We start from the raw sequence: 23,713 nt of genomic DNA, 5'->3' as shown, positions 1-23,713 counted from the left end.
TATGCAAGATGGTGCCCGGCCACATCGCACGGCCGATGTCTTTTATTTCCTGAATGAATATTTCGATGATCGTGTGATTGCTTTGGGCTATCCGAAACATACAGGAGGCGGCGTGGATTGGCCTCCCTATTCGCCAGACATGAACCCCTGTGACTTCTTTCTGTGGGGACACTTGAAAGACCAGGTGTACCGCCAGAATCCAGAAACAATTGAACAGCTGAAGCAGTACAACTCATCTGCATGTGAAGCCATTCCGCCAGACACGTTGTCAAAGGTTTCGGGTAATTTCATTCAGAGACTACGCCATATTATTGCTACGCATGGTGGATATGTGGAAAATATCGTACTATAGAGTTTCCCAGACCGCAGCGCCATCTGTTGTTGTAAATTGTAACTACTGTAATTTCGAAAGTTTGTCTGCCTGAAAATGTACTGTTGTCCCAAGCATATTGCAACAAACGGTGTATTTCTATCGCTGCTCGTTTAGTTTTTATTGCCGTTTCAAATATACCGGTCATTTTTGAAACACCCTGTACAAGTGGCGAGACTGGACTGAGTAAAGATTGGGAATTTGTACAGGCGCTGATAACCGCACAGTTGAGCACCCCACAAACCAAACATCATCATTATCAGTTACAGTGTCTCCATATTTCTTTCTTTCTCCCTGCAACTGCCCCCGCCATACTCCGACAGCTCAATAATTTCAGGGGTCTAACGAAACCCTATACTAAAGTATTTAAAATTTCGGTCCAAAATGCACCGTCGCCCATACATACGTGTTAAAAGTCCGCTGGTCTGAAAGTGTTCAGATCCCCAGGCCTATGTATGGTCTCCGCTCATCTGTATTTTTCATTTCCAGTGTCTTCTTTCTCTTCTTCTCCCGCTGCTTCTATCTCTATCGAATCGCTTTCTGTTTTTACTGACACTGCCTCTCTCCTCTCTCTTTTGATGCCACTGTTATTGTCTTCATCCACCTCTCTTTCTCTTACACTACCACTTTCTCTTTGCCACCGTCACTGGCTCCTCCCTCTTTCTCTCCCACCGACACTGTCTCCTCTCCCTTCCATCGTCACTGTTTGCCTGCTACTCTGTTTCAGCACAAAAAAGCGCGAATATGTCAGCATGCCAAAAATTTTGATGAGGAGGGCGGAATGACGTTTGAGGTGACTGGTACCGCACATCTTCTGTCAAAGTCTTTTAAAGAGGAACATAGCCGCCTCGTTTGTGCTCCGACAGGAGTATTTCTCCGCTAGCACCCTTCATTTCCTTGCTAGAGCAAGGTATGCTGCTTATATAAAACCAGTTCCAGAGGTCAGTGAAACTCTGACAGTTCACTGATATACACACAACAAACAGTTTTGCATCACCCTGGTTCCCAGAACTCCTGAAGATAGACGTTGACTATGGATATTGTATCACAGACACAGTCCCTTTGACTGTTCAGAGATGCCACTAAACCCGTCCAAAGATGTAAACAAGCACGCATGAGCAGCGCCTATTAGGCGCAGAGGGTCCGACAGCCGATCAGTTCCAGTCATTCCACCAGGTAGGAGGTACCCGGCTCGTGTTGCCTATAGTTCAACCATGGATAGACGGTCAATACGGCGATTCGATCGCGTCCGAATTGTTACTTTGTGCCAGGAAGGGCTCTTAACAATGGAAGTGTCCAGGCATCTCGGAGTGAACCAAAGCGATGTTGTTCGGTCATGGAGGAGATACAAAGAGACAGGAACTGTCGATGACATGTTTCGCTCAGACTGCCCATGGGCTACTACTGCAGTCGATGACCGCTACCTCAGAGCAATGCCACCATGTTAAATAATGCTTTTCGTGCAGCCACAGAACGTCGTGCGGAAATTCACTCCCGACGTCCATGGCGAGGTCCACCCTTGCAATCACGACACCATGCAGCGCGGTACAGGTCGGCCCAACAACATGGACCGTTCAGGATTGGCAGCACGGTCTCTTCACCGATAAGTGTCGCATATCCTTCAACCAGGCAATCGTCGGAGACGTGTTTGGAGGCAACCCGTTCAGGCTGGACGTCTTAGACACACTGTCCAGCGAGTGCAGCAAGGTGGAGGTTTCCTGCTGTCTTGGGGTGGCATTATGTGTGGCCGACGTATGCCGCTGGTGGTCATGGAAGGCACCATAACGGCTCTACGATACGTGTATACCACCCTCCGACGAATAGTGCAGCCTTATCAGCAGCATATTGGCGAGGCATTCGTCTTCATGGACAACAATTCGAGCCCCCGTCGTGCACATCATGCGAATGACTTCCTTCAGGATAACTACTAGAGTGACCAGCAAGTTCTCCAGACATTAACCCTATCGAACATGCCTGGGATAGATAGAAGTAAAAGGGCTGTTTATGGACGACGTGACTCATCAACCACTCTGAGGGATCTACACCGAATCGCCGTTGAGGAGTGGGACAATTTTGACCAACAGAGCCTTGATGAACTTTTGGATAGTATGCCACAACGAATACAGACTTGCATCAATGCTAGAGGACGTGCTACTGGGTATTAGAGGTATCGGTGTATACAGCAATCTGGACCACCATCTCTGAAGGTCTCGCTGCATGGTAGTACAACATGCAATGTGTGGTTTTAATGAGCAATAAAAAGGGCGGACATGATGTTTATGTTGATCTCTGTTCCAATTTTCTGTACAGATTGTGGAACTCTGGGAACCGAGGTGATGCAAATTTTTTTGATGTGTGTAATTCGACAAATTTAGATACTTTGACACATATAGGCAATGAGAAAGCATAATATAAGTTTAACACGAAATAGTTTGACATTTTTCTTGGATTCTTTGCGCATTTATAGCAGATCACCGAAATGTCTGGCTCATGGTATCTTAAAATAGAAAAAATGTTAGTAGAAATATTTTACTTGCAATGTTTCGGGGTTTTCTTTTCAGCCAATTTTTGTCATTGCAGTAACACTTTGGGCGTATTTGTACAGGCGTGATGTGTTGTTTTTCCTGAGACAAGGCGTCACAAAGTTTTGTTGGTGAAAAAATGCTGGCTAAAAACATTGTTTTGTAACCTCAGAACCCTTGTGGTGGTCCTAGAGTTTTTTTCCATGTGTTAACTACGTGAGTTGAAGCTACATTTATGCCTCACAAGAGATATTACCTCCATATTTTACAAGCGCAAGTACGGTAACTTTGAATCTCTGGATCTTGCTAATGGTTTGTCATACTGAAGAAAACTGCAAGGTTCTGAATAACATCATCTTAAAAACAAATGATAAAAATTTCGACTATTTGCCATTAATAGAAATTATGGAAGTCGATATCGCCACAATTGGTGCTTTTGACACCCAAAAATCTTTTTTTTTTCTTTTAGGTTTTCTCAGGAACTGCACATGAACAAATGGTGCTTTCTAAGCCTCTTAAGGTCCACCCTAGACCACACCTAATGTATAAGAACCAACCGATATGTTCAGTTTTCCTAGGCTGGAGGAAATGTGTATTGTTTAAATTTTGACTCTGTGCTGTAGAATAGTCTTACATGCAGCAGAAATTCTTATCCTAGTAAGAACAGGAGTACGTAAGAGACTAGAACGCGAGGAACGAAAAATTCTCAGGAGAACAGTGCGACCTCGAAGAACACAAGGTGGTCAATTTAGAAGACGAGAGAACCAAGAACTATACACCAAGGTAGAGAGAATCTCGGACATCAGCAGCGAAAGGAGGAGTCTGATCTTTGGACACATCCTCAGAATGGACCATGGGAGGTTAACACAGCAAATAATTTTCTGGTGGACAAGAAAACCAAAGTACACTGGGTCCTAGAGGTGCAAAGGCGGTTAGAGGAAATGGGAATACAGGAAACAGGTAATACAAAAGAGTAATTTTTAAATAAAAAAATCTAGGCTTTCACAGGTTTCGAAGACGAAACTAGACCCACAGCAAAGTCATAAGACAGAAGACAGAAGGTTGCAAAGCACGGGAATAAAAGAATATTGGACAATGAGATAGCCCAGAAGAAAAGATACTTGACGCGAATTAACGTTGTCCTCAAATTGCCAAAACGGAAAGAAAAACAAGAAGGGACAGCATGTCCGTTATTCCCAAAGTATACAAATGGTCTCTAGGGTTAAGGCTATCCAGAACACTTGACCCCTTGTCTCTGTGACCAACAGAAGCCGAGAATTTACTCTCCGAAAAGTACGAGTTGTCATGTACGCACTTAGTTACACCTTTTGTGTGAACAGTGCAGCCCACATTGCACTGGTGGAACAAATGTGAGTGTTTACCAGATGTTTGTGGTTCTGGCTATGTGTATTGTATGCTCCCTCAACCTGCAGCTAATTAGTAAAGAAACATATCAGATCCATCTTTAGTTGGTGGTTGGAACAAAAAGGGAACAAGTGCAGAGAGGAGATAGGTACGTGAGGTCTACACGCTCGGTCATAGAAAATTGTGGCCATGTGCATGTGCTATGTAACGTGGTGTATAGTCGTATGAGGAATTGTCTGTGTTTAGCTCCACCACCCCTCGCACGCAACCCACCCCCACCCCCGTCACAGGCCGCTTACAAAATGCTTGAAGATAAAAGTCAACTATACCCTACATCCTATTTACTAAGTTTCAAGAACTATTTTTAACTGACAAACCAAGGAATGTACCATACCTCCTACGTATTTTGTACTTCGAAGACAAAAGAAGACTAATTACAGCGAGCATAGAGACAACTAAGCAATCACTTTCCCGTGAATGGAAAAGGTAAACATCTTAACATGTTGTACAACCGTGCTTTTCACGGTGGTTTGCAGAGTGTGTATGGAGATATAGATTCTGTGCACCTGTTTTGTTACTGAGAGATTATTGGTACAGATAAGCAATAAAAAGGAGCACTTTCTGCAGCATATTCGGTGTAGAAGCTAACAGCAATTTGACAACAGTCAACATTCAAAAACCATTCGAATTATCATAAAAATTATAACAACTAAAAAGTCAAGAACGATAAGGTGTTTCCAGAAGCCGCATAGCAGTATGAAAAGTGCTTTATACGAAGCTACCGGTTTCACGTCAGATGCATTTAAAGTTCATCTGCCAAGAATACAAATCACTGAGTGAAATTTTGAAAGGGTAGGAATAAATCACCTTGATACAGATCAGTGGTTTTTGGAAATACCCCACTATTCTTGACTTTTTAATTTTTATAATTTTTGTGATAATTTGAATGGTTATTGAGTGTTGAGTATTGTAATTATTATTCACAATGACTCTGAGCTATAGTTACCCTCCGCATAAAGTTGTTTGTAATAGAGATTTTTCTGGAGCAGTCTTCGCAGTGGATGGTCTAAACTGCTTTTCAGTACTGGTAGTGGTTATTTTTGTGCGTACGATGGTCAGACAACGTTACATTAGAAGTATCCTTACGGCTGAACTCATTTTTAAATTTGGAGATTAATGTTCCCACTTTCTGTCTGCTGTTACATTTTTGACACTAGACTCTTGTGTGAAGAACTAGGCAGAAGCTCTGTATCCAAACGTTGCCTTTACAATGTGTCATAGAACCGTAACTTCTCTGGATTTTCTGATAGATTTTTCTCCGAGATCTTATTCTGAAAGTAGTTGCACCCTTTACACATGTCCTGTGTTTCAGTAAGCAAGCTGCGCCAACAATATATTACTTTTTAATATTGAAAGTGCAACGTTTTCTGTTTACGCTACGTATTCCGAATGATAACGTTAAACCAGGATTGGTCTGTGCCATCTTTTATCATTTTATGCGGTACACACACCTATAATAAGCTGTACTTACTGTGTTTCACATACCATGGAATAAACAGGCAACTGTAGTAGATGAAAGCCAAAATTTGAATGGCAATATACACAACGATGGTGTAATATCCTACAACATACATTATTTATTTCTCAAACCGATTTCAGCTTTTACGTGATCATCAGTTACGAAGTTAAAGTATGTGATACAGTGAAATTTTGTTGGATCAAATACTTTAAACTGGTGCGTCTACAGATTATCTCCATTTCCGAAGTTAGGTTTAGGAATAAAACATGAGGGATTATTTCAGTGTAAATGCGATGTACGACCATTTAACCAAGGTAAAACAAGTTACACATTAGCTATATACAAATTACAACAGTTGTTCATAGAAGAAAATAAATTCAACAGTAAAATTTGTTTACATATTCCAAAGATGTGGCTGAAAAAAATAATTTTGTCTTTAATAGCTCCTACATTACAAACAGATAAGTTGTATTAGAGAAATTAAGCAGGTGAGCCAGTCATGTGTGATTACACAATGTATTTTTTCACACAACATAAGACAATATAGTAACTGAAATAGAGGAAAATGGGGTGCGTGAGTAAGGGGAGGAATTTACCACATGGCCTGGATGGGGTTATAAGGAACATCTGCAGTTAGTAGTGGGAGCTGCGCCTGGTCATTCAGTACTAAGCTTGGTGTGATGGACATATGTTCATTAATTTAATTTACTTGAAAAATGTTCGTCTTCCTTCCTTTATTTTATCTCAGTTAAATAATCTTATACCGCATTTACACTGAAACAGTCCCTCTTGTTTTACTCTTAAACTTAACGTTGACATTTTTCATCTCTGGAAATTGAGATACTCTGCAGATATTCTAGTTTAAAATGTCCAATAAAACTTCACTGCACCACATACCTTTGTACCTGATGATTGCATAAAAGGCAAAAAACGATTTGTGAAATAAATAATAAATACTATATAATATTACACAAGTATCGTGTGTGTTTTCATCCATAAAGTATTAAAGATTCTACCAACAACCGATGGAACATTCGATCGATGAAATCTAAAATATTTACCACTACAAACCTCGGTATGGTGAGGTTCTTCCACTCCTCAACTGAAAGGTTGGAAAGTTCCCTGCCAGGGACGTAGCACCAGTGATCAGGAGTCTGAATAGCCAGGTAGAACATGTTGACACTCATCTGGTCGAAGCATGAGGCAATGCAAACGAAAACGATATTCAGCCTCATCTGGAACTTCCCCCTGGACCCAATGGCTTCCAGGACCTCCTCGAATGCTGGAGAAGCCTTTGTTTTTGTATTGCATTCTGGGATTGCAGTCCTCTCCTGAAAATGAATAACGAAACGGCGGTGTTATTATCACCCACACTGACAGGGAGTGGTAATGACTCCCCAGCAAGACAGGCAGACATTTATTTTTTGTTTGTGCCTACAAAACATATTTACCTGCAGCATCAGGCAGCGAGTGCCATAGTCTGCTGGTAGAGCATGTGGGCAATAGTTTTTTTGTGTCTGTAGAGTTATCTGGTCCTGTTTCCAATTACCACAGCAGCAAAAGTTACCAGTCTCATTGACCCTAATTTATTTCGAAATATTTCAATCAGTTTTATTTATTTAAGTTTTTTATTTTTGTGTATAATCGCTCAGTCCATTTTATTGCTGTTTTCTCTTACAATTAGTGGTTTCTTTGTTTGTTGAATTCAATTCCTATGTGCATGTGATTAACTTGTGTCGGTATTGGGTGTTTGAGGTATTACTAGTACATCCAGTAGCTTATATGCTCTGTGAGTTCAGTGTTATGTCGTTACTATTTCGAGATTAACAACGACTGTGCAGCAATACACTCTAGGACAAAAAAAAAGAAAATAAAATGAAGAAATGACGCACCACGGAGAAATTATCCAAATGGGATGGAAATTAGTAGGTATGGTGTAATGTGTAGACTGCAAGCAAACAGGTCATGAGAAACTGGATGCTTCAATATCACGTTGATCCACCTCTGGCCCTCATGCAAGCAGCTATTAGGTTGATGCATAAGTTCATAGCATTTTTCTGTAACTTTAATGAACACAACAGATACATATAACAGAGACTTCAGTAATCAATAATAAATTCTCCTTCACCATTTACAATAGTCTCCTAATGCTGTAGTAACTTATAGCATGTTGAAGTGAAACCTCATTAGCGAACAGTACATTTGAGTAGTAGAGCAAAGCAGCCATCAGCGCATTTTGTTTGTGTGGGTTGCCTACCTGAGAGGCAGGTATGCACTCAGGGACAAACCTATCGTTCTCCTTTGAATGACAGGTACTTAACCTATTGTTCTACTTAAAGGATCCTTCATTTTGATTGACAGGAACTTAACCTATTGCTTCCCTGCCCCGTCCAACTCCCATCCCTCCTCAGGAAACCTCACCCTCGCTGCTACAGGTACACTTTCAGGTCTGAGTTATTGGATAGCCTCTCTCACTTTTATCAATTTGATTGACTACTTAATTAAACTAATCAATTAATTAACTTCTCCCCCTCTGGTAAGCCCCCTCCCCTCCCAACATCTCTCCCAGAAATTGGCAGGACAAGAGACTCAATTGATCAGTGATTTGGAGCAAATGCGGTTGCAGTGTGTGGAATATTGATTAAACACTTTAGAAAATGTATAGAATATTATTTAATTATTTATGGCAGTGTATGGAATATAGTTAAATTATTTAGTTAAAGAATTTGTCTAGAAATCGATTGCTGTGTATGGAATATATGGAAATTGGTGGAGAGGAAGGATCTCATAACAGGAAATTAAAGGATATATTATTTATTTACAAAGCATCCAGTTTGTGGGGGATGGATTTCTCTTGCTCATCATTCTCTGGTGTTTGGTAACAAGTAGGTCTTGTAAGAAGCAATTACATGGGGCAAACATGTTGCATGACCTAATGTTCAGCACTGTACTCTAGGTGCCTTAACCTAATGTTTGCAGTTTGTCACCACTTAACCTATTGTTATGTTTAGTGGTTTTCCATATCACCCTCATTTCCTTAAACTATTGTACCGCCCTTGATACCAAATTAAGTAATTATACATGTCCTCTCACCATTTTCTGATACACTTTTCGAATTTCAGATGGTTTTGAACGTCATTTATGGCGCATTCTTCTTTGTCACCAACCCCCTTAAACTATTGTACTGCATTTTACATAAAACTTATTCAAATTAATGTAGTGTTCTGCACTTAACCTGCTGTTCTGCTCCATGTTGCCCACTCACACACATCCTCTCCTTCACTATTGTACTGCTAATACTATGTTGATATAAAAAATCTATGCAAATTAATTAAATCGATATTCTTCACATGTATGGGGTAGTTTTTTTTAAATTCGTGGCATCCTATTAGTCTGTGAAATCAATGGAATATAGTTTAAAGAAAAGGTCACTAATAAAAAATACACTCCTGGAATTTGAAATAAGAACACCATGAATTCGTTGTCCCAGGAAGGGGAAACTTTATTGACACATCACTGGGGTCAGATACATCACATGATCACACTGACAGAACCACAGGCACATAGACACAGACAACAGAGCATGCACAATGTCGGCACTAGTACAGTGTATATCCACCTTTCACAGCAATGCAGGCTGCTATTCTCCCATGGGGACGATCGTTGAGATGCTGGATGTAGTCCTGTGGAACGGCTTGCCATGCCATTTCCACCTGGCGCCTCAGTTGGACCAGCGTTCGTGCTGGACGTGCAGACCGCGTGAGACGACGCTTCATCCAGTCCCAAACATGTTCAATGGGGGACAGATCCGGAGATCTTGCTGGCCAGGGTAGTTGACTTACACCTTCTAGAGCACGTTGGGTGGCACGGGATACATGCGGACGTGCATTGTCCTGTTGGAACAGCAAGTTCCCTTGCCGGTCTAGGAATGGTAGAACGATGGGTTCAATGACGGTTTGGATGTACCGTGCACTATTCAGTGTCCCCTCGACGATCACCAGTGGTGTACGGCCAGTGTAGGAGATCGCTCCCCACACCATGATGCCGGGTGTTGGCCCTGTGTGCCTCGGTTGTATGCAGTCCTGATTGTGGCGCTCACCTGCACGGCGCCAAACACGCATACGACCATCATTGGCACCAAGGCAGAAGCGACTCTCATCGCTGAAGACGACACGTCTCCATTCGTCCCTCCATTCACGCCTGTCGCGACACCACTGGAGGCGGGCTGCACGATGTTGGGGCGTGAGCGGAAGACGGCCTAACGGTCTGCGGGACCATAGCCCAGCTTCATGGAGACGGTTGCGAATTGTCCTCGCCGATACCCCAGGAGCAACAGTGTCCCTAATTTGCTGGGAAGTGGCGGTGCGGTCCCCTACGGCACTGCGTAGGGTCCTACGGTCTTGGCGTGCATCCGTGCGTCGCTGCGGTCCAGTCCCAGGTCGACGGGCACGTGCACCTTCCGCCGACCACTGGCGACAACATCGATGTACTGTGGAGACCTCATGCCCCACGTGTTGAGCAATTCGGCGGTACGTCCACCCGGCCTCCCGCATGCCCACTATACGCCCTCGCTCAAAGTCCGTCAACTGCACATACGGTTCACGTCCACGATGTCGAGGCATGCTACCAGTGTTAAAGACTGCGATAGAGCTCCGTATGCCACGGCAAACTGGCTGACACTGACGGCGGCGGTGCACAAATGCTGCGCAGCTAGCGCCATTCGACGGCCAACACCGCGGTTCCTGGTGCGTCCGCTGTGCCGTGCGTGTGATCATTGCTTGTACAGCCCTCTCGCAGTGTACAGAGCAAGTATGGTGGGTCTGACACACCGGTGTCAATGTGTTCTTTTTTCCATTTCCAGGAGTGTACATCCCATTGCCCGTCGGCGATGCCAAGGTCCGGGTGCACCGGCAGCCCCCGCGAAGTGATGACACGGCTATCAACTGCCGAGCCACGCACAGGTGTCCATTCGGGTCCCGCAAGCATGAGAAGGCGGCATCTCTTTCATGCATGACACCCGAGAAATACCTGTCAAAATACGTGTTCACCTAGGCACCATTGCTGCTGTGATGACACATAGCTGCGGTGTGGGTCCAATGTCGAGAGAGATGTTGCAGTGCTTCTCAGAATAGCACAGGGTGTATTTTTCCTTGCAATCCTTTAAGGGTGTATTTTTCCTTGCAATCCTTATGGGACAGCCCATCTGTCACTGAATTTACCCATCAAACCGCTGCTGCTGCCAGTGTGGGAGCTCTGCCTACCATTGTTTCCTGCAGACAAGACTTTCAGTGTCAAAAAACTATTTTGTACACATCGCCATATAGCACTGACAGTTAAACGTCACAAAAGTTGTCTACAGATCATCAAATACATACAAGACTCACAAGAATATTGGGAACCAGGAACATATTTACCAGTGTAACTACAATTAAATATTACGATTGCTTCTGCAGTCTGACACCGATAGATGTACCGGTAATGTCTCCTCTTGATGGCTGTGGTACTGGAATGAATCTGAGTATCTATAGGCACATAATTTTCCACATAAAAATCTCTCATAACCTTGCAGCTATGGATGTGCTGAATCTATACGTCCCTCATGATAGGACACACACTTATTTTCTCTGGTCATGCCCAACATAAGCCACAGAACATTACACTGCAATATGTACACATTTTACACAAACAGTGCAGTTACCATTTATATCTGTACAACACCCGAAAAAGTTACGGGTTGCCTACACTCACACCGGCTATATATCTCTATTCTCCTCAGTCCTAGGAAAGTATTTGACAAAGTCTTTGAATCAGTGCTTCTGGAAGGTGCTGCATCCTGCCAAGATTCTCTCAAACAACTGTTATGAAGGACAGGCATCCGGCACTATGCGGTAATGAATACCGCACCTGCGGACGTAATGCTTGGAAAGACACCACTGTTGCGGGCTGGTGTACTGAATTCAACATCACTATCGATAGAACAACGATGAAAATGCGAGGGTATGCTTAAGGGTGCGGATGAGGGGATGTATTGTCACAGCCGTATTACCTGTCTTGTTTGTACACTATAGCAGATCCAGTTGAACACTTGCATTACTATATTGTGCAGCTGTTTACGAAATGAATCTATCACCACTTACGTTCGGATGGACTCCTCAGTGCATTGAAATCACAATTCACCATGTTGAATGTGTCCTTCCCTTACGACTAGACATATAAAGTTTTCTTTTACATGAATAGTAGTTTGATTACGTCCCACAAACATCTGGTGATATGTTGGAACATAAGCCACACTCTCTTTATGTTCAAGCAGCAGCATAACATTTTTGATTATCAGTTATAGGTGTATAAAAAATTATGATACGTCCACACTTGCACCAGCTGGGTGTCGTTTTCACACTGCAAAAAGCCTCCTGCCATCACATACTTGTCAATGAATAAAGGATGTAATTATAATTTTAAAAAGCTCTAGAGTCTTTTCAGTTTATCGATTTCACCACTTCCACGAAACTTTTTGTACTTTCGATACTTGTAAGTCCAGCCAACACACAATGGCACCTTTTATATATATTCAGAGTGCCAAGTCGGGGTTTGCGTCAGTGCATTCCATGCATAGCTTCCACCCACCCAGATCACACAATTTTCCCCTGAGTAAGAAATCATTGTGAGCCATTGAGTAACTAGAAACTTATCCCGCCTGTTAAGACCTTTACGTGAAAACTCGGAAACAAATGACGAAACTGATATTTTCACTCGTGAATACCGATGTCGGTGATTTAACAGATTCCAAATCATCATCGTAATTTACAAAATCAACTAAGGTGTTTCTCATGTCTAGAGAACCAGCAAACGTGACCTCCACCCGTCTTTCTGCTGCTAGATGCACTCAACACACAACACAATCGATCTTCTCTCAACCAAATAAAGATGGGAAATGTGAAGAAGCAGTCACTCAGACAATTTACATGGGAGAGAATAATGGTCCATCGCAAACACATCTCCATATTGAATCTTCTAAAATTGTCATGCAATCACGAAAGTTGCCCAACACGTAGTAAGTATTAGTTCGCTATTTGGTCGTCTAGAGGACGAATCGGTTCATTCAACTACATTCCTGCATCCCAACAGGCCTTTCTATTTCGGCAGCTCCTGCTGTTAATGGGAAACATTAATCATTACCACCACATGCCACCGGCGCTGCACGCCAAGCATGCATAGGCAGAATCATCAACCTAGGAAATTGGTCGCATATATATTTGATCGCTGTACTTACAATTGAATGTTGCTATTGTGACCTCAGTTGTATGACAATCAACAATGAGTGAAGTATCGGAAATATTCCTTGCTGATGGCTGTGGCTCTGGAAATAGAAATATCTGTACAGTTACAATGACTTGACATACTCTCCCCTTTGCTATCACAGTATTCCATGTGAAACCCATACCTTCCTTGCGACTGGACATAGTCATTTCCTTTGCACATGTCGCAACACAAACATATACTGTACGAGGTGCATTCAAGTTCTAAGGCCGCCGATTTTTTTTCTCCGGACTGGAAAGAGATAGAAACATGCACATTGTTTTAAAATGAGGCCGCATTCATTGTCAATACGTCCCAGAGATGGCAGCACCGTACGGTAGATGGAATTTTTCCGCCAGCGGCGAGAATGAGACCTGTTTTAAATACTTAAAATGGCGACGTTTTCCTTACTTGAACAGCGTGCAATCATTCGTTTTCTGAATTTGCGTGGTGTGAAACCAATTGAAATTCATCGACAGTTGAAGGAGACATGTGGTGATGGAGTTATGGATGCGTCGAAAGTGCGTTCTTGGGTGCGACAGTTTAATGAAGGCAGAACATCGTGTGACAACAAACCGAAACAACCTCGGGCTCGCACAAGCCGGTCTGACGACATGATCGAGAAAGTGGAGAGAATTGTTTTGGGGGATCGCCGAATGACTGTCGAACAGATCGCCTCCAGAGTTGGCATTTCTGTGGGTTCCGTGCACACAATCCTGCATGACGACCTGAAAATGCGAAAAGTGTCATCCAGGTGGGTGCCACGAATGCTGACGGACGACCACACGGCTGCCCGTGTGGCATGTTGCCGAGCAATGTTGACGCGCAACGACAGCACGAATGGGACTTTCTTTTCGTCGGTTGTGACAATGGATGAGACGTGGATGCCATTTTTCAATCGAGAAACAAAGCGCCAGTCAGCTCAATGGAAGCACACAGATTCACCGCCACCAATAAAATTTCGGGTAACCGCCAGTGCTGAAAAAATGATGGTGTCCATGTTCTGGGACAGCGAGGGCGTAATCCTTACCCATTGCATTCCTAAGGGCACTACGGTAACAGGTGCATCCTACGAAAATGTTTTGAAGGACAAATTCCTTCCTGCACTGCATCAAAAACGTCCGGGAAGACCAAGACAACGCACCCGCACATCGAGCTAACGTTACACAACAGTTTCTTCGTGATAACAACTTTGAAGTGATTCCTCATGCTCCCTACTCACCTGACCTGGCTCCTAGTGACTTTTGGCTTTTTCCAACAATGAAAGACACTCTCCGTGGCCGCACATTCACCAGCGGTGCTGCTATTGCCTCAGCGATTTTCCAGTGGTCAAAACAGACTCCTAAAGAAGCCTTCGCCGCTGCTATGGAATCACGGCGTCAGCGTTGTGAAAAATGTGTACGTCTGCAGGGCGATTACGTCGAGAAGTAACGCCAGTTTCATCGATTTCGGGTGAGTAGTTAATTAGAAAAAAAAATCGGAGGCCTTAGAACTTGAATGCACCTCGTATAGCGCTGTTAATATTCCAGTGTAAGAAATATATCTCAAGCGCATGACATACATCCTTCTTGCAGGTTTCTCTAAGATAAACTATGGTAACAAACTGTAAAACAAAAAAACTACTTCCTTAAAACAGTGGCTGGGTGTGATACATGCAAAATGTAGCTCTCCAGAGATGTATAGCGTCCACTGTTCATATCCGATCAAGGTTCAGAAATTATACTATGCTCGCATCAGTCCTATATAAAATGATGTTAGTAATGGAGAATACCTCTTACAAGGAAATAGATAAACGCATAGCAGCGGCGAACGACATGTGAAATTACGCATCATGCCTCCACTAACTCTGTAAACAGGACATCTGTCAAGCAGATGTATACATGGGGATTGCAGTGCCTCACGAACACCTATCGCTAACTTAGAATCATCTTAGTTATAAAACTAAAGTCCCGATTTTATACCCAAGATGCGACAAGGGAATGGAGTACATCGCATAAATCTTCGTTCCTTGAGAGGAATGTGTCGAAACAGGATGGTCACGTTTCATCACACATGAGATGGAAGCCCACTGATGACGGAGAGGTTTGCTGTTAACGATCGCAAGTAGGCAGTGGCCTAAGTCAAATATAGAACACGTGGTTGTATCCGATTCGAATGCAGACTACGCCACGCGACTGATACATCCTGACAAAACTGGAGAATAAATGCCCAAAGGGCCCGCGCCAACATATCCCTCTCCCTCTACAATGCACCATCAGTCTCCCATTAAATCGTACCTCGTTACAGCTCCATCTCAGTCGATCACCCCGTCCACTCTCTGTTATCCTTTAACGAAGATGTATGTCAGTTTAGAGGCAAACGGTTTCTGTTTTCCTTAAAAGCGTCAAATACAGAAGCAACTCGCGTATATCACTGTTACCTCAGTAGACATACAGTAGAATGCTGCCTCGATGGAAAAAAGTACACTCCTGGAAATGGAAAAAAGAACACATTGACACCGGTGTGTCAGACCCACCATACTTGCTCCGGACACTGCGAGAGGGCTGTACAAGCAATGATCACACGCACGGCACAGCGGACACACCAGGAACCGCGGTGTTGGCCGTCGAATGGCGCTAGCTGCGCAGCATTTGTGCACCGCCGCCGTCAGTGTCAGCCAGTTTGCCGTGGCATACGCAGCTCCATCGCAGTCTTTAACACTGGTAGCATGCCGCGACAGCGTGGACGTGAACCGTATGTGCAGTTGACGGACTTTGAGCGAGGGCGTATAGTGGGCATGCGGGAGGCCGGGTGGACGTACCGCCGAATTGCTCAACACGTGGGGCGTGAGGTCTCCACAGTACATCGATGTTGTCGCCAGTGGTCGGCGGAAGGTGCACGTGCCCGTCGACCTGGGACCGGACCGCAGCGACGCACGGATGCACGCCAAGTCCGTAGGATCCTCCGCAGTGCCGTAGGGGACCGCACCGCCACTTCCCAGCAAATTAGGGACACTGTTGCTCCTGGGGTATCGGCGAGGACCATTCGCAACCGTCTCCATGAAGCTGGGCTACGGTCCCGCACACCGTTAGGCCGTCTTCCGCTCACGCCCCAACATCGTGCAGCCCGCCTCCAGTGGTGTCGCGACAGGCGTGAATGGAGGGACGAATGGAGACGTGTCGTCTTCAGCGATGAGAGTCGCTTCTGCCTTGGTGCCAATGATGGTCGTATGCGTGTTTGGCGCCGTGCAGGTGAGCGCCACAATCAGGACTGCATACGACCGAGGCACACAGGGCCAACACCTGGCATCATGGTGTGGGGAGCGATCTCCTACACTGGCCGTACACCACTGGTGATCGTCGAGGGGACACTGAATAGTGCACGGTACATCCAACCCGTCATCGAACCCATCGTTCTACCATTCCTAGACCGGCAAGGGAACTTGCTGTTCCAACAGGACAATGCACGTCCGCATGTATCCCGTGCCACCCAACGTGCTCTAGAAGGTGTAAGTCAACTACCCTGGCCAGCAAGATCTCCGGATCTGTCCCCCATTGAGCATGTTTGGGACTGGATGAAGCGTCGTCTCACGCGGTCTGCACGTCCAGCACGAACGCTGGTCCAACTGAGGCGCCAGGTGGAAATGGCATGGCAAGCCGTTCCACAGGACTACATCCAGCATCTCTACGATCGTCTCCATGGGGGAATAGCAGCCTGCATTGCTGCGAAAGGTGGATATACACTGTACTAGTGCCGACATTGTGCATGCTCCGTTGCCTGTGTCTATGTGCCTGTGGTTCTGTCAGTGTGATCATGTGATGTATCTGACCCCAGGAATGTGTCAATAAAGTTTCCCCTTCCTGGGACAATGAATTCACGGTGTTCTTATTTCAATTTCCAGGAGTGTAACTGTTTCCCTGGTTCCTTTCGCTTCCATGTCGACGTTTTCTCGGATTCCTATTGTTGTCGCATACTTGTCCCCTTTAACAAGAATTGTTCTGCGTCAACCAGCAGACACGCAATTACTTTCTCAATTTCCCCGCATTTCAGCGTGTTTTTCCTCAATTTATACGTATTTTCCATCATTTTTCGCAATTCTATCGATTTTTTTTATGTCACTTCTACCCCCGCTCTCATGACATAACTTCTCGTTCCGTGTTCTAAAGCTGCTTGTAAATGCACACTATTTTTGTAAAAATACAGTTTTCATTCTGCATGTGTGAAAGTTTTACAGTGTGTAGATACATCCTTCCCGCATGTTTTCAAACTTAGTTCAACCTGTTCCCGTGATTGGCGCCGTCACAGAATGTCTTCAAGACGGCTGCTACACTAGACGTTCGTCAGAAACAACGTGCTGTCATAGAATTCCTGTAGTGTGAAAACGAGACAGTGGGAAACATCCACAAGAGGCTGAAAAAGATGTATGGAGTAGAGTCCTGCATGACCGAGTAAGCGAGCACAAAATACGAGATGGGGCGAGCACACCCTAACTGGATAGGCTGCCCGCACTAGTTCTAGTGACCGAGCATAGAAGCCGTGACCGAATACGTAGCACGCATCTTCAAACACATTACACGTGTCATTATCCGTGTGAGACTGCAGCCAGTACGGGCTTCTCATTTGTGGTGTGTCTCTCTCTCTCTCTCTGCAATTATGCAGTGCGAGGAAACCAGCGCAGTAAGACGTAAGATTGAAATCAATGTTTACACGTTGAAGAGACGGGAAGGTCTAAAAAGCCAAGTACGGAGCATATTTTTGGTGGTTGTAGACGAAAACAGTGCGTCTACTGGGTACGTATCGTGCATAAACTGCTCCACATTATTGTGTTTCCAATCGGGAACCACTCTTTTAAAGAAACACAGTTGCAAGAAACCTCACAAAGATACAGCTCCTTCAGGAATACCGGCAGTAATAAAAAATAGTATTACAGCAAAGTGTGTTGCAATGTGTGCTAAAGATATGAGACCTTTTAATGCTGTTTGCGGTGAAGGTTTCAGAGAACTAGGCCAAGAATTAATACAGCTAGGTGCGCATTATGGAAAAGTTAACGTGGCAGGTGCCATGCCACATCCCTCTACTATAAGCAGACATGTCAAAGAACAAGCTGATGCAATACGAAACAGTATAATGCCTTCTGTTATTGCGGAAGTTATTAATAAAACATGTGCTGCGACAGTTGATATGCGGACTGATCGCATAATCAGGTGCACTATTTGACGCTTACATTTCATTACATTAAGACAGATTGGTCTCTTGTGATCAATGTTTTGTTTACAACAAAATTCGTGGACGTTAGGAAGACGGAAGTAAATATTATAAAAGAAAGTGCTCCATGAATTTATCTGTGTAACGTACCCGTTCTTGGAAACGTTACTTTTGTATTAAAAGAGAGAGAGAGAGAGAGAGAGAGAGAGAGAGAGGCGTTGGATTTGTAGAGTAGAGTACAGTGCAGCGAGCTGGGGCGCGGCGCCGTGAGTCGTCAGCGGTGACCGGCCATGCTCGGTTATCCGCGTGTCCGGAATCCGGACATCAGACATGGGCCGAGTACGTGACCGAGCCGAGTCGTGTGGGGCCGGACACGAGCGGCTCGGTCCTCCCGTCAACAGGCGAGCCGTGACCGGTCAAACATGGAGCGTTGCAGCACTGTAGTATGGAGATGCTGCTGTCGGCCGTAGTACAGTTAGTCGGTGGGCAAGCAGGTTACCTGATGGTAGCGGGCACGGCAATATTGAGGATTGTCCTCACAGCGGCAGGCCTCGTACTGCACACAGAGAGTTAACGAATTGGTGACTGCTGACAGACGCATCACAGTGAACGAATTGTCACGCTACGTTGGGATAGGGGAAGGAAGTGTTTGCAGAATACTGAAAGTGTTGGCGTTAAGAAAGGTTTGTGCCAGTTGAATTCCCAGGATGTTGACAGTGGCTCACAAAGAAACAAGAAAAATGGTATGCAGCGAACTTTTGGAACAGTACGAGAATGGTGGAGACGAATTTCTTGGACGAATTGTGACAGGTGATGAAACATGGCTCCATCATTTTTTACCAGAGACGGAGAGGCAATCAATGGAGTGGCATCACGCAAATTCACCCAAGAAAAAAAAATTCAAAACCACACCTTCTGCTGTAAAAGTTAGGGCTACGGTGTTTTTCGATTCCGAAGTACTCTTGCTTGTGGACATCATGCCAAGTGGAACCACCATAAATTCTTATGCATATGTGACGACACTGAAGAATCTTCAAGCTCGACTGAGTCGTGTTCGACCACATCGGCAAAAGCAGGATGTTTTGCTGTTGCACGACAATGCACGGCAACATATCAGTCAAAAAACCATGGAAAGCGATCACAAAACTCGGATGGACAACACTGAAACCCCCGCCTTACAGTCCTGACCTGGCTCCATCCGCCTATCATCTCTATCAGAAACTGAAAGACTCTCTTCGTGGAACAAGGTTTAAAGATGATGACTCCCTTGTGCACGCTGCCAAACAGTGGCTCCAACAGGTTGGTTCAGAATATTACCGTGCGGGTATACAGGCGCTGGTTCCAAGATGGCGTAAGGCAGTTGAGAGAGATGGAAATGATGTGGAGAAATGAAAATATGGTTCCTAAAGGATGTATCTACACACTGTAAAACTTTCAAACATGTAGAATAAAAGATGGATTTAAAAAAAATAGTGTGCATCTTTTGGAGTGACCCTCGTAGTACAGCTGCCAACACCTAGCGCAAATCCACTATACAGGGTGATTCAAAAAGAATACCACAACTTTAAAAATGTGTATTTAATGAAAGAAACATAATATAACCTTCTGTTATACATCATTACAAAGAGTATTTAAAAAGGTTTTTTTCACTCAAAAACAAGTTCAGAGATGTTCAATATGGCCCCCTCCAGACACTCGAGCAATATCAACCCGATACTCCAACTCGTTCCACACTCTCTGTAGCATATCAGGCGTAACAGTTTGGATAGATGCTGTTATTTCTCGTTTAAAATCATCAATGGTGGCTGGGAGAGGTGGCCGAAACACCATATCCTTAACATACCCCCATAAGAAAAAATCGCAGGGGGTAAGATCAGGGCTTCTTGGAGGCCAGTGATGAAGTGCTCTGTCACGGGCTGCCTGGCGGCCGATCCATCGCCTCGGGTAGTTGACGTTCAGGTAGTTACAGACAAATAAGTGCCAATGTGGTGGCGCTCCATCCTGCTGAAATATGAATTGTTGTGCTTCTTGTTCGAGCTGAGGGAACAGCCAATTCTCTAACATCTCCAGATACTGTAGTCCAGTTACAGTAGCACCTTCGAAGAAAATGGGACCAAAAACTTTATAGGCTGAAATGGCACAGAAAACGTTCACCTTAGGCGAGTCACGTTCATACTGAGTTGTTCCCCGCGGATTCTCAGTGCCCCATATACAGACATTGTGACGGTTGACTTTCCCGTTAGTATGGAAAGTTGCTTCATCACTAAACACAATATTTGAAACGAAAGATTCATCTGTTTCCATTTGAGCAAGTATAAAATCACAGAAATCGATTCTTTTAATCTTATCAGCTGCAGACAGTGCTTGAACCAATTTCAGACGATAAGGTTTCATAACTAACCTTTTTCGTAGGACTCTCCATACAGTTGATTGTGGAATTTGCAGCTCTCTGCTAGCTCTGCGAGTCGGTTTTCCTGGGCTGCGAACAAATGCTTGCTGGATGCGTGCTACATTTTCATCACTCGTTCTCGGGCGTCCAGAACTTTTCCCTTTGCACAAACACCCATTCTCTGTAAAATGTTTATACCAACGTTTAATACACCACCTATCAGGAGGTTTAACACCATACTTCGTTCGAAATGCACGCTGAACAACTGTCGTCGATTCATTTCTGCCGTACTCAATAACACAAAAAGCTTCCTGTTGAGTGGAGCGGTCGCCATCTTAGCATCAACTGACGCTGACGACTAGTCGACAGCGCCTCAAGCGAACAAATGTACAACTAAATGAAACTTTATAGCTCCCTTAATTCGCCGACAGATAGTGCTTAGCTCTGCCTTTTGTCGTTGCAGAGTTTTAAATTCCTAAAGTTGTGGTATTCTTTTTGAATCACCCTGTATTTGGGATCGGGACGCGTAGTATAGCACTGTACTCGACTGCATCTAGTCGCCTCCACCCACATACTTGCACTGCGTTTGCCCTGTTTTCTGTATGTCTGTGGATTACCTCTCACCACGTACAATGCAGTGGCCGGCGGCCTTAACTTAACGACCCAGAGCAGTGGCGTTTGCGTAGCATCGTCAGTGCTAACAGACAACGAACATTCCGTGAAAGTACCGCAGAAGTGAATGTGGTACGTACGGCGAACGTATCTGTTAGTAAGTGCGGCGAAATATCGGTTGAACCCTAGACGACAGGAAAACCATGGTCTGGTCAGAGGAGTCCAGATTTGAGTTGGTAGGTTTCGAGGGTGCCACCGACCACAAGAAGCCATGGACCAAGTTGTTAATAAGACACTGTGAAAGCTGGTAATGGCTCCATAGTGCTTCGTGATGAATTGCCTATAAAATTGAGCTACTCGCTATGAGTTTGGTTTTGGTGCACAATGATCATACATCGCTCCTTGCAAAATGTAGCTAAGATATTGAATAATTCTTTAAATTTGGAAAAAGAACTATATCTATTTACAGTCTTCAGAAAATGGTTTATAGGTAGTACAGTGAGAACTGCTTACACAAGCAAATGATAAAGACAGAATAAAATGTTCGTAACATCCATCGTATATCGTAAACGATTTGAATCATCAAAACTAGATGTTCGAAAATTATAGCATGCGAAGAGGACAGTATGTTTCCATGTTTTCAATATTCGAATCTTTCTTATACACCACGATATGTAAGTAACTATGGATTTTTTCACTGGAATAATGTAATTTTTTTCAGGTCGTCGATAGCTGATGAATCAATAGCTTTATTTGTTGAAACAGCTGTCGTTTTGGGCAATGCCTATCTTCCCACATGATACTGCTTTATAAAGCGTATTGCTCTAATAGCGTCTCAAAGAGAGAACTCATTTTACTAAGATCAACGCACAAGGTCACAGAACATTTGGCTTACAGAACTTTACAACTGGGCCTATTACTCAGATTAGTGACTTCACGATATTTAATGTAGAGCGTTTTCCGCTTCGACTAGCGAACTGTCCATCCCTCCCTCAGATACACAGCAACCATTAACAGCGGGCTCCGTCATCATTGCCTGCCTTGATCCAACTTTCCCCGGTTTGAGCTTCCAGTTGTACACACACATTATTCCACATGTTCTTAGGCACACAATGCAGAGACAGATCACAATATGAATGTATCTGTACCTGTCTTAGTGTGGGACTATTATTTTTCTCTGTTAAGTTAGAAGCCTAATAAGTTTATTTATCAATTTGAAGAATATTTCGCACTTCGTTTATTTTGATTAAACAAAATACAAGAATTTTAAGTTTTGCTGACATTAATTACTATCGAATTAGTGATTAGATAAGGCAAGATTTGCCACGATAATGATCTGGAAGGAACGTTCTGATTGGTCATTTAGATCAACAGCTGATCAGAATCACGCCGTTCCCACGCGAAAAGAGGAGTGTGCAGAGGGGAGAGTACCTCGAGAGAGAGTCTATGGATAACACGATGTCAGATCGCTCCATAAAAATACTCTGTAATATGAGGAAATAGTGAGCTAATTCGGTTCGAACACATCGCGATTGAAGCGACTGGAACTACGAACAATTTGATGAAGGTTTGGTGTTTCTAAATTAAATACTTTGAGAGATATGAGCGTGTGAACTTTCTGGTCGTAGTAACAGCTCTGCGTGGCGTGTTTCGTACTCTGTACGGAATATTTTAGCGAACGCCTCTTACGAAGAAGACCACTGAAACGACCGAATGTTTAACTCGCGGTAGTTGTGGGTCTGTGACTGGTAGAACGTGATAATTAGTCGAGTCGGACTTGCTAAATTCTGGATGTTTTCCGAGTGAATATTTGTTATAAAGACAGTGAACTTTGAATGATAACGTTTTACCATATTAAATACGGACTTGATAGCCATTTCATGTGTTTCAATATGAATAAAAAGCAGAGCTAATCTAATTTTAAACGCTTTTCTGCAAGTAGACTGAAGATCCCGAACGTCAGATTTTTTAATCATGGCCTTTCAGGAACTGACTTTCAACTAGAGTTACGAGGCCTCTGTGTGGTATGTATTAGGTGATGCCTTCATCAAGGCTGCTTTACACTGCCTAGCACGCGTCTGCTACCACAGAGTGTGTAAGGAGTCAGGCAAATCCAACACCTTCCATGAAAACCCTAACATGATAAGCAAATCCAGTAGTATGTCACATAGCTCCGAATAAATCGTGACATTAAATTAACCAAAGTAATACGAGTAACGAGTGAGCAAATGGAATACCACAGACTAACACAAGAATGCCTAAATGCATGTCATACCTTCCCACCGTGAGACAGACGCAGTTCCGAGGGCAGAAACGAGAACAGAAGCCGAGAGCAGAACCGTGTTAAGCTGGAAGGCCCTACGATAAGGGACGGACACCCACGTTGCCAGCTAACCGCTAGGACCACCCCCCAGCCCATGTTAAGAGATAGAGCCCTCCAGAAGAACAGCATAGAT

General features: G+C 44.0%; 1 protein-coding gene across 1 annotated transcript in view; it reads right to left on the bottom strand.

Annotated features, from left to right (window-relative positions):
- LOC126176754 (solute carrier family 22 member 7-like) overlaps positions 1 to 23,713 on the bottom strand; it is a 557,899-nt gene that overhangs the window by 332,302 nt on the left and 201,884 nt on the right. The window contains exon 3 of the mRNA XM_049923922.1: positions 6,848 to 7,107. Coding sequence (XP_049779879.1) covers positions 6,848 to 7,107 — 260 coding nt within the window. The remainder of the gene's footprint in view (positions 1 to 6,847; positions 7,108 to 23,713) is intronic.

This window comes from Schistocerca cancellata, chromosome 3, assembly GCF_023864275.1.
Source record: "Schistocerca cancellata isolate TAMUIC-IGC-003103 chromosome 3, iqSchCanc2.1, whole genome shotgun sequence".
NCBI classification, from domain to species: Eukaryota; Metazoa; Arthropoda; class Insecta; order Orthoptera; family Acrididae; genus Schistocerca; species Schistocerca cancellata.
The sequence above is the reverse complement of the archived record's forward strand: the minus strand, read 5'-3'. Positions and strand labels throughout refer to the sequence as shown.